Genomic DNA, 15,387 nt, shown 5'->3' with positions numbered 1-15,387 from the left:
TGCTTTCTACAAAGAATGATCTAATGAGGCACACAGATTCCAGTAATGCTTGGCATAGACCTTTCCACAGCGCTCCCCCTGATGAGTGGGAAGGAAAAAATGTTTCAGAGCAGTAATTCCAAAACATTTTTGGCAGTGGTCCACGGTCCACTGATGCAGCAGTTCTCACGTTCCAGTAAAATCTTCATTTTCATCCTGTGCAACTCATAGAAAGAGCTTTCAAACACTGGCATATGCAGCAAGACAGCCAAGCTCCCCGATGCAAGATGGACTCCAAGTCCAGACCCACGGCGGTGGGGGCCCGAAGCTGGGTGTCTGCGCGGCCGCGGCTCTGGCTTGTGCCACTGCCCTGACTCCAGCACTCGGTGCCTGGAGCATCGTAGGTGCTCAGTCAAGACTGGTGGACTGACTCCAACTTGAGAGAAAATGTTAGTAACCTGTAATGACTCAATTAGTAGGTTACTGGTAACCAGCTTTTAGTTACTCATATTCGAATAGCCCAAGTTGTGAAATTGGGCAGCCTTTACCCAGAACCAGGGAAAGGCTGGCCTTTCTGGATCAGTCTGTGGTCTGTCGAGAAGAGCCTTGTGGCCAAGCTCTGGGTGGACGGCCACATTTTACAGCACCACTACTACAGAGTAACGTGTGAATGTGTGTGTGCGTGTGTACCAATATATGTCGACAGTTGTTGAGGCTGGGTGCCTACATGAAAGCTCTATTCTTAATGTGAACTTTAAAAGTGGGCAGCACAAACATAGATGGCACGTCTCCACTTAACAAATTACAGCACTCTTACCCCATCCGCCTTCGCCAGGTGAAGGAAGTTGCCGGGCAGAGACGTTGCCAGCATGTCCGAAGGTGACAGAGCCTGCAGATCTGCCACTCCGTACATGCCCAGCAGCACATGGTTTCTAAAACAACAATCCAGAAGGGCTATCATGACATATCAATGCATGAAGGAGTATCATTGAATAGTTAAGAAAATAGGCTCTGGAGCCAAACTCTTCCCTTGGGATTATCAGCCATGGAGCCTTGGGTTAGTTACTGAATCACCCCACACCTCAGTTTACACATCTGTAAAATGGGTGTAATTTTAATGCCTATCTCATAGGGTTGTTGGGAGGATGAAGTGAGTTACACGTAAGGTAGTTAGCACAGAGGTGGCTGTCAATAAAGTTAACTATTACCATCCCAGGGGAAGGTGAGGAGCGTTCTAGAACATGCTGAGTTCTATGGATCTCAAGGACTATGTGGCTTCCCTCTATTGAACTTTGTTCACACGGATGCCAGTAAGAGAGCACGAAGAATAAAATACATAATACCTACTTTATAAGGGCTGGAATATTGCTCTTCGACAACCAAAAGGTTTTTTCATCTTGATCCATGTCCTTAATAGCTTGCTGGGAAGGCGCGAGGACAGTGAGGTTTGAGGCGGCTGACAGCATGGGTTGTAGAGAAGCGTTCTGAATCACAGGAGAAAAGAAAGCGGGCCTGACTCATGTTAAAGGACAAAGAGGGCGGACTGAATGCTTGACAGAGATGACAGTTTCCCAGGGGAAGTAATTTCTGGGATACTGGAAAGGTTCTTAGGGACCCCTTTCCCAAATCCCTCCCACCCATTGGCTGGTGCCTCATATTCTCCTCTGAGATGCATTCTTGTTACTTAAATGTATAAGCTTCTCAAAAGGCAAATTTCCCCAATCCCCTGCTCAGACTTTGAATCATTATCAGTCATTTACCCTTTAGTCTAAACAAAGAACCAGAGAATAGTCTTGATGATCATGCGTGTGGGTGCGTGAACCTTAAGGACCCTTGGATGCCCTAGGAATAAGGATGGTGGGAAGAGGGGTGCCTGAGTGGCTCAGTCATTAAGCGTCTGCCTTCAGCTCAGGGTGTGATCCTGGGATTCTGGGATCGAGCCCCACATCAGGCTCCTACGCTGGGAGCCTGCTTCTTCCTCTCCCACCCCTCCTGCTTGTGTTCCCTTTCTCGCTGGCTGTCTCTCTCTCTGTTAAATAAATAAATAAAATCTTAAAAAAAAAAAAAGGATGGTGGGAAGATAACAGGAAGAGTTTCAGCATGGGGGACAGACTGGAGGCCTGAAATCAAACCTGACTTACTTTTTGTTCTAACCTAGAGCTAGTTCTGGATAGAAGTGGTGTGCTTATGCTTAACAACTGATTCCAGGAAAAACAAACAAAAAGCCCTGGTTGTCATGTTGTACATCCTCCCACCATGGCTGATTTCAAGCTGTGAACATGACAGCACTGAAGGTAAGTTTGGGGAAGATGTGTCCTCGTGCATTGGGATGAGCTGGGTCCACTACACCACTGGGCAAGCTTACGCATGTGGCCTAGTCTATATGCAAATCAGCATGTGCAATAGGACTCTCAGTCCCTGCTCTTTTATGTGGTGGGGCAGAGAGGCTGCATATAGAAGCAATTAGGAGCTGTCCCAGAGGGGTGCTGACCACACACTCCCTATCTCGGCGTATATCTACTCAAAGGGGATAAACCAGTGGTTGTGATGGCGCTTTGGCCCACTCCTGCAAAGACGACAGAGATGAAGACAACTGGGTATAGTGGGGATTGGACTCTTCTTCATAGAACTTTCCAGGAGAGAGGAAGAAGTTCCTTGAAGCACGTTGGGCTGAGAGCTAAACACACGTGGATTATTCCAGATTACAACTATAAACCCCAAATCCAACTCAGTGAATTGCAATAATGATTTATGTTGACATTTAAAAAAGACCTCTCGATGAATGAAGCGATTAGTTGAAAAGCTGACCCCTCCAGCTTAACCTAGACCAGAAGTTCTTAGCCCTGATTGTGTGTTAGAATCACCTGGGAAGATTTTAAGATGCACTGATGTGCAGGGTACACCTCTGACCAATCAAGTCGGAGTGTCTGCGGCGGGAGCCTAGGCATGGCTATTTAAACCACGTATTCCATGTGATTCTAAAGTGCGGTCAAGGTGGAGAACCACTGCTCTAGACAACTGCCTTCCCTCCTTCCTACCAGCTGCGCTTTCAGTTTTGTGGTATATGTATTGCAAATTTCTAAAATCATATACATTTCCAAAGTTCCAACAAAGGTACTCACGTTTATCCACTGGTTAAATATAGCTGCCGCGGAGAGAAATGACAATTCCTTATTCATGTCGCGCAGGGGAGGGAGGGAGAGATCAGAGAGAACACGAGAGAAGGAACAGTGAATAAGCATCATCACAGCGCCCGTCTGAGCAGCACGCGATTAGCCGTCCCAGGGCTGGCTCAGCTCATTTTCCCGGCCGACATGAAAGGCAGCCAGTAGTTGAATTTCCATGTTGCCAAAGCTGCATGGCTCTTTCATGCTTAGCGGCTCTGTTATCCTCTCTATTCGAACAACCACCTGAAGTTCTTCCAAGTCAGAATTTAGTTTTTAAGGACATGGCTCCTGACCCTAGAGAGGGTCACAGAGCTCAATGACAGCCCCCACATTGAGTAGTGGTGGAATACGGAGCCAGACCACCCTGGTTTTCATTCTGGTTTGGCTCTTTCCTAATTCCTTAGGCAAGTTACTTGGTCTCTCTGGCCCTCAGTGTTCTTGTCTGTAAGATGGGTATAATAAAAGCCCCCACTGATGGTCGATGCGAAATTTGAACAAGTTACTGTTTTGAAGGCTTAGAATAGAGGCTGGCTTGCGGGACATGCTCGGGAAGTCTTAGCCACTCTTCTTTTTCATCATTCCACCATGGACTGTGTTAATGATCACATATATTGGGCACCAGGTTGGAGCAAAGGGAGGGCATACAAAAGGGCAAAGATGACTTCTGCTGTCACACAACATACACTTGTTTGGGGGAAGTTAAGACTTGAAAAGGTACCCACAGTGCCAGTAGGTCAGTGATTGGTGCAGGTGGGATAAAGGAAGGGCTAGACTTGACTTCAAATAGACAGCGTTCATTTCCTGAGTCTGCCCTCTGCTAGCTGTGTGATCTTGGGCAAGTCACTTAACCTCTCTCAGAACTCAAGTCTTATCTCAAAAATGAATATGCTAATGCCTTGCTGCTGGGTTTATGAACATTCGTGTAGGGGAAAGCATTTTAAAACTATTAAACACCATGAAAATGGCAATAGTTATTGTATGCAAATTTACACAGAGGCAATAAATCTCAGCATTTCCTCAATTCCTTTTTGGAAGTAGTGAGGTTATCAAATGAGTTACTAAATACCTGCCAGATAGTAAGTATGTAAACTGATAGGTGCAAGGGCTGAGATGCGTGAGGAACCCCTTGAAGGGGCTGCTCCAAGAGAGAGGGCGGTGCAGGTGGGACCTGAGGTGGTGGCAGAGAGCCGGGAGACTGGGGCCCTGGGCCAGGGGAGAGGAGTCGGCAATAGGACAGCGAGGCTGAGCTGTTTGCAGGTAGAATGAGTAGCTTGTTTCATGTATGAGCTCCTGGAGCACATGACTGGTAGAACACTTTAAAGGCATCCTCGCTAAGAGCTTTTTATTTATTTATTTATTTATTTATTTATTTATTTATTTATTTAGAGTTTTGTCCTTATTCTGCACAGGAGTTCATCTTGGCTGACTTACCACGGCTGCATTTCCGTAGCACAGAAGGCCATCTCCTTCATAGCCCTCCTGGCAAACACAACTCCAGAGGCCAGAAGAAGTAAACTGACAGGTTGCCTGATAAAACAGAGATACAAGAGAGAGTTTGCCTTCCTAACAAAGGAGTTATAGCTCCCAGTTACATCCGTGAGCCCTCAGGCTCCCTCGAAGGTGAGAACTGCGACTTTGGGGTTGAGAGAGGCAGGAGCGACCCACAGACCCTGCCCTGTCCCCAAGAAAGGCTCCTGTGTGCATGTTTGGTGCAGCTCCTGCTTAATCACAATTAAATTCTTTCTTTTCATCCCTTGCAGATTTGCCTATCAAAGTATAGGACACACAGTTAATTTGAGTTTCAGATAAACGAGTACATTTTAGTGTAAGTAAGTCCCACGTAATGTTTGGGGCCTACTGGTGCTGAAGAAAGATTCATTGTGTATCTGAAATGCAAACTTAACCGGGTGTCTTGTACTTATTTTATCTGCCAATTCTGTGTTGGATCTTCCATGCTTTGGAATGAAGTGACAGTTGCGATAACTTCTCGTATTTGGAACATCAGGGCTTGGCTGGGCTTAAATGAAGCAGAAGTACTGAAGCAAATCTCCTTCCGATTTATGAAGTGCTCTCATGATTCTCAAGAAATTGATACTGTGGGGCATCTCCCCTTTTTTTTTCTTTAAAAACTAGCCTCCCTTACATAGGGGTGGGCCCTGGCGACCATGTTCCTAATATGGCACCCCACTCCCTGGCCATAATTGACTGGCTTATATGTGGACCCCTGGATCCAGTTGGGCTGGTCAGCTCCTTTCTCCTATGATTTGGAATTGGGACATAAGTTGCCAATAAGTTAGGGGTGTCACTAGGGGCAGAGGGTGATGTTGATCTAAGAGAAGGGAGCTGTGTACCTCAAGATGCAAAGAGGAGCATTAAAAGTTGGTAGAGAGGGAGAGAAACAAAGAGAAAACAGGTGTACAGAGAAAAGTAACATGAGAGAACACACAGTCTCAGAAGACTGGAGGAAGAGGCTGCCTTGATCTCTGCATCTTCGGGTCTTGATTCTGGGTCCTAGGGAAGTCTACTTGTATTTCCTGCCCACGGAGCTACCCTGGGAGTACTCCCTGCAAATTCCTTTTTTGCTTAAGTTGATTCGTGTGGATTCGGTCACACCAATCATCTGTTAGGTTACGACGTTCAAAATGGGAGTCCAGTTATCTAGTGGATTTAGAATTGCCGGATTTAGCAAATAAAAAATACTAAGTTAAATATGAATTTTGGAGAAGGTCTGGATAATTTTTAGTATAAATTTGCCCTATGTCATCTTTGGAACATACTTGTGCTGAAGGATTGTTATTTATCTCAAATTCCAATTTAACTGGGAAGCCCGTATTTTATCTGGCAATCGTTATGTTGGTTCTTCCAAGCTTTGGATTGGAGTGACATTTGTAAGAACTACTCATATTCTGCCTGGGGACTCCTTTTGGGAAGAGGAAATATTTTGCTCCTTAGTAGGTTCTGGATAAGAAATAAACTAGCCTCTTTCTTTCTCAATTAACTTTTTTTTTTAAAAAGATTTTATTTATTTATTCAACAGAGATAGAGACAGCCAGCGAGAGAGGGAACACAAGCAGGGGGAGTGGGAGAGGAAGAAGCAGGCTCATAGCGGAGGAGCCTGATGTGGGGCTCGATCCCATAATGCCGGGATCACGCCCTGAGCCGAAGGCAGACGCTTAACCGCTGTGCCACCCAGGAGCCCCAACTTTTTTTTTTTTTTTTAAGTAAGGATAAAAGAAACGAAGTAACTCACCAGTGGATGACAGTTCCCAGTTTGTTCCAAGCATGAAGTTACTGCTTCACAATCAATCCCATTTCCTCGAAATCCTTCCTTGCACTCACACTCATTCTATAATTCCAAGAACAAAAGGGATTACTGAAAACAAGTGCCTTTCTAGCGTCGGCATCACATGGCCTGAGAAACGAGCCACGGAGTTCACAGCCGTTTGACCCTCCGAATTAATGTCTTCTGTTTGTTATATTTCAGGTTCCAGAGCTGTTGGTCTGCGCGTTCTGTGTTACATTTCATCTGAGAGTTCCCTGGCACTTTCTTTTTGAACTCATTATCCCAGAAGCACGATACGCCACAACCCATGAAGTTGTGGGAAGAAAGGAATAGAATTTCTACTTAGAATTTGTATCTTTAACAATGTAAGTATCATTTGCTATGTGTGCTTTATAAGGTCAATGTGTGTATCTTTTTTTTTAAAGGATTTTATTTATTTATTTGAAAGAGAGAGAGAGAGTGAGCACGAGAAGGGGGAGGGGATCTTGGGGTCATGACCTGAGCCAAAGGTCAGACACTTAACTGACTGAGGCACCCAGGCGCTGGTAAATGTGTGTATCTTAGATGCAGACATATGTATACAGAAGCACCTGTATACACGTTTATGCAGCAGGGCGAGACCTTATGAACATGGGTATTTAATCCTCTCCACTTGGTATTGGGATAGCACATCCCCGCACCCCCAACCCTGACATATTGAGCCAAACATGGTTTGTCTTTTTACATAAATATTCATGGTAATTAAGATTTGTACCTACTTGGAATATCTAAAAGTTCTCCAGCCAACTAGTAACTACTGAGGGCTATCCTAGATATAGTCTATTTTATTTCTTAAACCTTTCTCTTCCTCCATCTCCCACATCAGGATGCCTTTATCCACAGAATGAAAGAGCAGAGAGGGGATAGACACTATTATGGGTTGAACTGGGTCCCGACCAGTCCCAATTCATATGTTGAAATGTTGACACCAGGAGCCTCAGAATGTCACCTTACTTGGAAATAAGATTATTATTATGTAATAAGTTAAGATGTGGTCACGCTGGAGAAGGGTGGGTCCCCAATCCAATACGACTGGTGTTCTCATGAAAAGGGGGGATTTGGACACAGGCCTGCGCACAGGGAGAATGCCCTGTGAACACAAAGGCAGAGATCAGGATGATGTGTGGAAAAGTTGAGGAATGCCAGAGATTGCCTGCAGACCACCCAGGGCTCGGAGACAGGCATGGGATAGATTCTTCTTCAAGCTCTTCGAAGGAACCAAACCTGCCCACACCTCGATCTTGGACCTCTAGCTTCCAGAACTGTGAGACAATACAGTTTTGTTGTTCTATGCCACCCAATTAGTGACACTTTGTTATGGAAGCCTTAGCAAACTAATACAGAGACCAGGACATATTTTGTCTTTCTCAAATGCAATCTAGCAGTTTAGGTGAGTCAAAAAACAAATGCAATTGTTTGCCAAGTGCATGGTGAGACATAAGACGGCAGTAGAGTCGTCGTCACCTCCCCAGTGTGGACTGGTTCCCGAGCAGTAGCTTTCTCTGCCTCAGTCTCCCTTACGTGAAGTTAAGTGAAAGTGATCACCGACTGTAGAGTGCTACAGAAATACAAAGTGTGGTCAGGTGGCTAAGAGGGGGCTCTGGAGCCAGACTGTCTGGGTGTAAATCTCACAACATGATTTGTTTTCTGTGCAATGTGAGCAAATTACTTAGCTTCTCTGTGCCTCAATTTTCTCTTTTGTAAGATGGGAATAATGCTAGTAACCTATATGGCAACAAAAGCAAAAATAAACACATGGGGCCACATCTAACTAAAAAGATTCTGCATAGCTAAGGAACCCATCAACATAATGAAAAGGCAACCTACTGAATAGGAGAAGATATTTGCAAATTATATATCTAGTAAATGGTTAATATCAAAATATATGAAGAACTCATGCAATGCAATAACCAAACAACAAACAATCCTTCTAAAAAATGGGCAGAAGATCTGAATAGACAGTTTTCCAAAGAAGATACACAGATGGCCAACAGGTACATGAAAAGATGCTCGACATCATTCATCCTCGGGGAAATGCAAATCAAAACCACAACGAGATATCACCTCACACCTGTCAGAATGCTTATTATCAACACGACAAGAAATGACAAGTGTTGGTGAGGATGTGGAGAAAAGGAAACTCATGCACTATTGGTGGGAATGTCAATTGGTGCAGCCACTGTGGAAACCAGTGTGGTGGTTCCTCACAAAATTAAAAATAGAACTACCATACCTTCAAGCAATTTCATTTCTGAGTATTTATCCAAATTTGAAAAGATATCTGCACTCCCATGCTCATTGCAGCATTATTTATAATAGCCAAGATATGGAAGCAACCCAGGTGTCCACTGAGAAATGAATGGATAAAGAAGAGGTGATATATATAATGGAATATTACTCAACCATAAAAAAGATTGAGATCCTGCCATTTGCAACAGCATAGATGGACATGGAGGGAATTATGCTAAGTGCAATAAGTCAGACAGAGAAAGACAAATACCATACGATCTCAGTTATATACAGAATCTTTAAAAAACAAACACCAACAAACAACCCAAACACCAAAAACCGAGACCAAGCACATAGATAAAGAGAACAGATTGGTGGTTGCCAGAGGCTGGGTGGGGGTGGGGGTGGGCTAAAGGGGTGAAGAGTGTCAAAAGGTGAAAAAAAATAGTACCCACATCACAGGTTTGTTGTGACAACCCCTTCTCACTACCACAAATGATTAAAAGGCTGCAGTAAGTTCTGGACAAAGTACTGCCGTGTGCAGCGGGGAAGAGCCACTGCCGGAGTCCTGTTCCTCTTTGCTCTCTACGTCGCCCCACCTACCTGCCCGGGGCCCACATACAAACACGTCGCGTTAGCGTGGCAGCCGCCAGTGCCGGGCAGCAGGCAGTTGTTGATCTCCGAGCAGTCTCTGCCGTCCCCAGTCCATCCCTGCTGGCACACGCACGTGTGGGTCCCCACGCCAGTTCTGATGCACTCCGCCTGCAGGGGGGAAAGAAGCAGCGGATCTCTGATACCTCAGTCCAGCCACGTGATTCCCAAAGCAAAAAGAGAAGGTGCCTTCTAGAAACGCGTGTTTGCCTGGAGTGCGATAGAAATGATTAAAATGCACATTTGCACCGAGAGGAAACAGGAGACGATTTAAAGAACAGAATTGCTTCTTGTGGGCCAGCTAGGGGCTGGCCCCAGGCACATTGCTGTCATTTCTGGAGCCGGGGACTGTTCTTAATGTTTTGCTGGTATAAGCCATCAGCTTGAGGAAGGTCCTGTCATTACGTGCTTTACAGATGAGGAAGCTAGGCTGAGAGGAGGTTAAGTAACTTGCCTAAGGTCACACAGCTACAAAACTTCAGGAACTCCGTCTCTAGAATGCTGAAGTGCCAGCTCCGTTTTTTTAATTAATATTTTTTATGATATTATGTTAGTCACCATACAGTACACCCCTAGTTTTTGATGTAAAGTTCCATGATTCATTACTTGCGTATAACACCCAGTGCACCATGCGATACGTGCCCTCCTTAATACCCATCACCAGCCTATCCCATTCCCCCAACCCCCTCCCCTCCGACGCCCTCGGTTTGTCAGCTCCTAACCACTGTAGCAACTCCAGGCCTCTGGGGACCAGCAGCCCGGGAAGCTGAAGGACAGCAGGAGAGGAAGGAGGTGCCAGGCAGGCTGTCCAGAGGGCGGGACCAGCCCCAGGGGTGCCTGGTGAGGCGCGGCAAGGCATTCCTGTCTGATTTCACCCTCCGAGCCGAGCAGGAGGAGCTACTGAAGGGGTTTTGGCATGGGAGAAACATGATCCGACCTGCTTCAAGTCCCTCTGGCTGTGGGTGGACAATGAATGTACAGGGTGGGCCGACGAAGAAGCAGGGAGACCAGTTAGTAAACTGTGCATAGGGAATGGAGGTGAGGAGGGCCCCGTGGTGGTGGGGATATTCAAAAGCAGCGGTGGGTTTGGGCTATACCCCTGGGCTAGCCCCAGTAACAGAACTTAGGGCAAGTCGACTTAGCGTCCCCAAGCCTCAGTTTCTTTATCAGTACAATGGGGATAAGCATATTCTTTATTGGGTTGGGGGTGGGGTAGGGAAAGCAAATGAGATCATGGACATTCAAGTTTCTTGTAAGCTCTAACATTTGAATCACTGGTTTTTTACTAATAATCTGCAATATCTGATTCTCAGGCTGTGTTTTTAAGGGCCCAAAGACCCCCGCTCCTGTGGTGCTGGGACACGCCCTGCGCATGCGGACTTAGGAAGTGGAGGCTCACAGAAGGCGCGGGCATCATCTTTAAAACTCGAGGTTCCAGCAGATGTGCTTCATGCAAGAAAAAGCCTTCAGACACCGCTTTTTGCAAGGCCTTCCCTCAGGATTTCCTAAGAAACCAGGCAGCCTGGAAATAAAGAGCAACACTCACGTTTCGGCTGCAGCCCCCCGGCGTGGTTCCCGCGCAAGGGTCCGTTTCTGAACAGAGGTTTCCGTCCCCTTCGTATCCTGCTTTGCAAACACAGCTGCAACGAAGAGCACGTGCGCAAAATCAGCACAGAATCAGAAATGTAAGCCGCACCCCCCCAGGAAAAGCCCGGCCAGCCCGGGGTGAACCGGCTCCTGGCCAGACATGTGACACTTTGCCCTTGTGGGTGGAGCCAGTGTACCAGGGTGGTCCCAGGCACTTGGGGCGTCTGCAGTCAGACATGCCTGGGTGGGAATCCAGGCCCCACCTCTTTGCAGTCCTATGACCCTGGATGAGTCTGAGTCTCTTAATCTCTGGGAGACTTTGTTTCCCCGTCTGGAAAATGAGTCTGACATCTCCCTCATAAAGCTGCGAAGATTAGCGAGGGAAATTAAAGCACGTGGAGCATTTAGCCTGCGTGAGTGCGCTTGCGCCTGGCGAGGCCGGACATCCGGGGGCGTTGCTGCTTTGATGGCGCTGGAATCTGCCTCTAGCTGTTATCTGTGGTTCTGCAGAGAACAACTACCGTCTCTTCTACGAGACAGTTTTTTTTTTTTAATTTTATTTATTTGAGAGAGAGAGCGCACAGAGAGGAGGAGCAGAGGGAGAAGGAGAGAGAATCTCAGCTAGACTGCCCGCTGAGCGCAGAGCCCGATGTGGGGCTCGATCTCACGACCCTGAGATCATGACCTGAGCCAAAGCCAAGAGTCAGGCACTTAACGGACTGAGCCACCCTGGCGCCCCTCTTCTAGGAGTTTGTAAAGTATTTACAAATGATGATCAGGTGAGACCTCCCCTCTCTCCCTTCTCTGGTCCCTCAGACTTTCTCTTTTGGGAGCACCACACTCTCAAGTGTGTGATTCCATGAGCTGACATAGTTTTCTGACTCCTTACCCTTTGAGACACTCCTCCCAAAATATTCCACCATGATACTTTATCAAATGGGCCGTTGGTGCATTCATCTGGCCTACCACTATCCAGTGACTCCCTCGTGAGAGGCGCTGCATCCCCTGTGGTTCCATCACATCCCACATCATTTGCTGCAAATTCAGTCATGGGTGCCTCACAAGAATTTAAATAGAATCATTTTTCATGTAGCAAGGCTCCATGAGGAACAAAATACTTTATGTGGTGCCCCCATGAAAAAGTAGATTGCTCTGTTCCACACTGTGATTTCCCTACGTTGATGTAGTGTATACAGACCCATGTCGATAGCCCTTTGTGAGGGTTTCCAGAGGTTTTAAGGACAGTTTTGAGAACTTGTGATTTTTGCCTTATGCACGGATGTAGGTCCTCACTCCCGAGGCAGATGCATTTCTGTCGTACTACGGTGGAGGAGAAGAGACAGTCTCTGGGCCCATGCTGCTGACCGTCTCGTGGGGGAGACAGACTGTAAACAGGGAAGTAAGTAACTGTGCAATTGCAAATTAATGTAAAACTGAGGCCAAGATTATCAGCCATTCTCTGCATTTCCCAGGTTATTTTTCAGGTGGGTACATGCCTTTGAACCAGAGATGTTTCCAGAGAGGAAAACTTCCTCTGACATTCCCCCTCCCCCATCTCCAAGCCCAGTGCATATATTAGACACTATTAAGGAAACAAATGGTGATCTAATGACCAAGAGCTAATTTCCTGTAAGATGCCTTTAACAGGGGAGTTATTATTAATGGCCCTAAGAAATAAAGGCTTTTTATAAAGGGTTGGAAAGGGATGGATTACATTTTCGTTTCTTCACATGAGTAGTGATAATAATTATAGTTTCCGTGACTGAGCACCATGATGTGTTAGCTCTGGGGCTGGGTGCTTTGAAAAAAAAAAAAGATTTATTTATTTGAGAGAGAGGGACAGATTGAGTGAGGGGAGGGGCAGAGGGGGAGAGAGAGAGCATATCAGGCAGACTTGCCACTGAGCATGGAGCCTGACTTGGGGCTCGATCCCAGGACCCTGAGATCATGACCTGAGCCAAAATCAAGAGTCAGGCACTTAACCAACTGAGCCACCCAGGCACCCTTGGCACTGAGTGCTTTTACATCGAGTTTTTATAATCTCCACAACTGCCCTGCTCTGTAGGCAGCATCATCCTTATTGTCCTGACGAGGAAAGTGAAACTCGGAGAGGTTAAGTAACTTGCCCAAGGTCACACAGCTGGTAAGTTTCAAAGCAGGGAGTGCTGCAATTTGAACCCAGCTCAGTCTGAGGTTTTCTCCACAAAAGCCACATTGGCAGCTGGAGATAACAGGCCTTTGTTTGCAAAGAGTTGAGATATGGGCTGGGTCTATCTACAGGAGGCAGAGTGGCCGTGGGGTGTTAAGGGTGGTGCCCTACAGGCCTACCTTGCCGTCCCATTGCTGTATTCACAGGTGGCATGGATGTGACAGAAGTGCATGTAGGGCCCACAGGTGGAGGTCTGCTTGTGGCAGAACCTCCCCGCAGAGCCTTCTCTGCACGTGCCGGCCAGGCAGGCCCCGTCACTGTCGATCCTGTTATCGCACGTTCCATAAATGCACAGACATTCTGGAAGACAAGGAAGAGGGACATTTGGGGGTTGGGGGACAGGCGTAGCAATAGGGCACATGGGTCATGGAGGAGAGGGACCACCTCCCCTCAGCGCCCCCCCCCTCGTGCCCATCAGAGCAGAACCTAGGGCTGAGCCGGGGGAAGGCTCTGGAAGCTGTGTCTTTGCTTCTCAGGTGTCTCTCCATGTACCCACGACAGTGCTTGGTGAGCTTGACTGTCCCATCAAGGATGGGAAGAAGTCGGTTTCAGAAGTGCTTTGCATGTCTGTGTGTGGGGTGTGTGTGTGTGTGTGAAAGATGCCAAGGAGCTCAGTCTTCATTTACTTTATGGTTGGAGAGCTTAGTCTGGAAATTTCTCAACTTTCTGGAATCAGTAGAGGCGGTTTCTCACTCCGGCATGGCCTCTGACATGGGGCTTACACAACTTGTTCTTTACTCTCTATCACAGCAAACCACCGTTAACTGACAGCCAGTATCTGTGCACTGGCCTTGTTCTAGGCATCGAGCCGGCCTTTAACTGTACCATCTCATAAACAGCCACCGGCCTCAGAGGGTAGGTACTCTTATCATCTCCATTTCCAGATGAGCAAACTGAGGCCCAGAGAGGTGATGCACATTGCCTAACTTGCTGCTAAGTTTTCAAACAGGGACTGGAACCTAGGCCTTCAAATTCCGTGTCTGTTAGTGCCCACGTGCAAACACCATAGGTCAGGGTGTCAGTCGGTGTTTCCGCATGCCTGTGATCATTTTAAACTTGAACGGTTTACTTTGCTTTCAATGATAGGTGTTTCAAGTTGCAATGTGTGCTTCAGACTCAGGCTCCTATGCACGCGGGAGTGGAAAGAAGGATGCAAAATTTCTTAAAGGCAGGTGGCAAGGATTTGGGGGCTTGGCTCTGATCAGAAAGGAAGGCTTCTGTGGTTTTTGCCCCAGGAGGGCGATAGGAGAGGAATTCGTGTGGGTACTTGCCGCCAACATCCAGGACGGAGAGAGAGACTCAGTGAGCGGGCTGGAAAAGTATGGCTGGATTTAAAACAAAAGACTTTTCATAAACTTTCAAGCAAATCAGGACTTCATCTGCCAGGGACAGGGGCCCAGAAGGACGAGGAGGCTCTCCTGCATGGGATGGTGGGCAGCCGCAGACCGGGATGAGAGGCGTTGGAGCGGAAACCTCCATGGCTTCCCCTGGCCTCAGCACCCTGCCCCGTTGGCCTCATAAAAATGCCAACGTTGGCAGGCTGTGGAAGAAAATTGTATTTTTGTTTCTCAGAAACCTTGTTCGGCACAAAGAATGGTAGAGTAGGGTCAGCCCCCATGACCCTGTCCAGATTCCTGTCCATCCTGAGAGGTGCTTGTGAAGATCAGACCAGATGAGAGGGGGGAAGGGCTGGGTGCCTTGTAACCAGTGAATGGAGTTAGTAGTGACAGTAGTAAGAATGGCTTGCTTCATCTACTGATTTCTTGCTAGGTACAGCTCTGTGCTATGGCCCTAAATTATGGTCTAACTTCATCAAAACCCCATGACATGGGTACTATTATTATCTTCATTTTATAGACGGGGAAATTAAGACTCAGTGAGACTTCTAAGGTCATACAGCCTGTCAGTTGCAGAACGGGGATTTAACTTCAGCTTGGCCTGATTTCATGGCCAGCTCTGATCTATTCATTTTTTTCTTTCAAGTTCTAATCTTAGTGTAGAAATATACATCTATATTTATTTCTATATATTTATGTATCTATCTACTTAAATATACACATGTTGTAATTTTAAAAGGCATAATGCATTTTCTAAGATCAAATAACTGCGTTTTTTTTTAATGCCTAGTGTTGTGGAACTTTCTGCTTGTTCTCCGAGCTTCCTGACATTTATGTCACTGAACTTAGAATAATGGCAACAGTAACAACAATCACACATAATAATAAGAGCTAGGGTATTTGTAT

The 15,387-nt window shown here is 46.6% G+C and overlaps 1 protein-coding gene across 1 annotated transcript in view; it reads right to left on the bottom strand.

The window, feature by feature from the left end:
* Nucleotides 1–15,387, bottom strand: part of STAB2 (stabilin 2) — a 144,219-nt gene that overhangs the window by 68,632 nt on the left and 60,200 nt on the right. The window contains 8 exon segments of the mRNA XM_040637381.1: nucleotides 797–911; nucleotides 1,327–1,463; nucleotides 3,102–3,149; nucleotides 4,578–4,673; nucleotides 6,397–6,492; nucleotides 9,301–9,459; nucleotides 10,895–10,988; nucleotides 13,264–13,444. Coding sequence (XP_040493315.1) covers nucleotides 797–911; nucleotides 1,327–1,463; nucleotides 3,102–3,149; nucleotides 4,578–4,673; nucleotides 6,397–6,492; nucleotides 9,301–9,459; nucleotides 10,895–10,988; nucleotides 13,264–13,444 — 926 coding nt within the window.

The sequence above is a fragment of the Ursus maritimus genome, unplaced genomic scaffold (genome assembly GCF_017311325.1).
Source record: "Ursus maritimus isolate PB19 unplaced genomic scaffold, ASM1731132v1 scaffold_21, whole genome shotgun sequence".
NCBI lineage: Eukaryota > Metazoa > Chordata > Mammalia > Carnivora > Ursidae > Ursus > Ursus maritimus.
The sequence above is the reverse complement of the archived record's forward strand: the minus strand, read 5'-3'. Positions and strand labels throughout refer to the sequence as shown.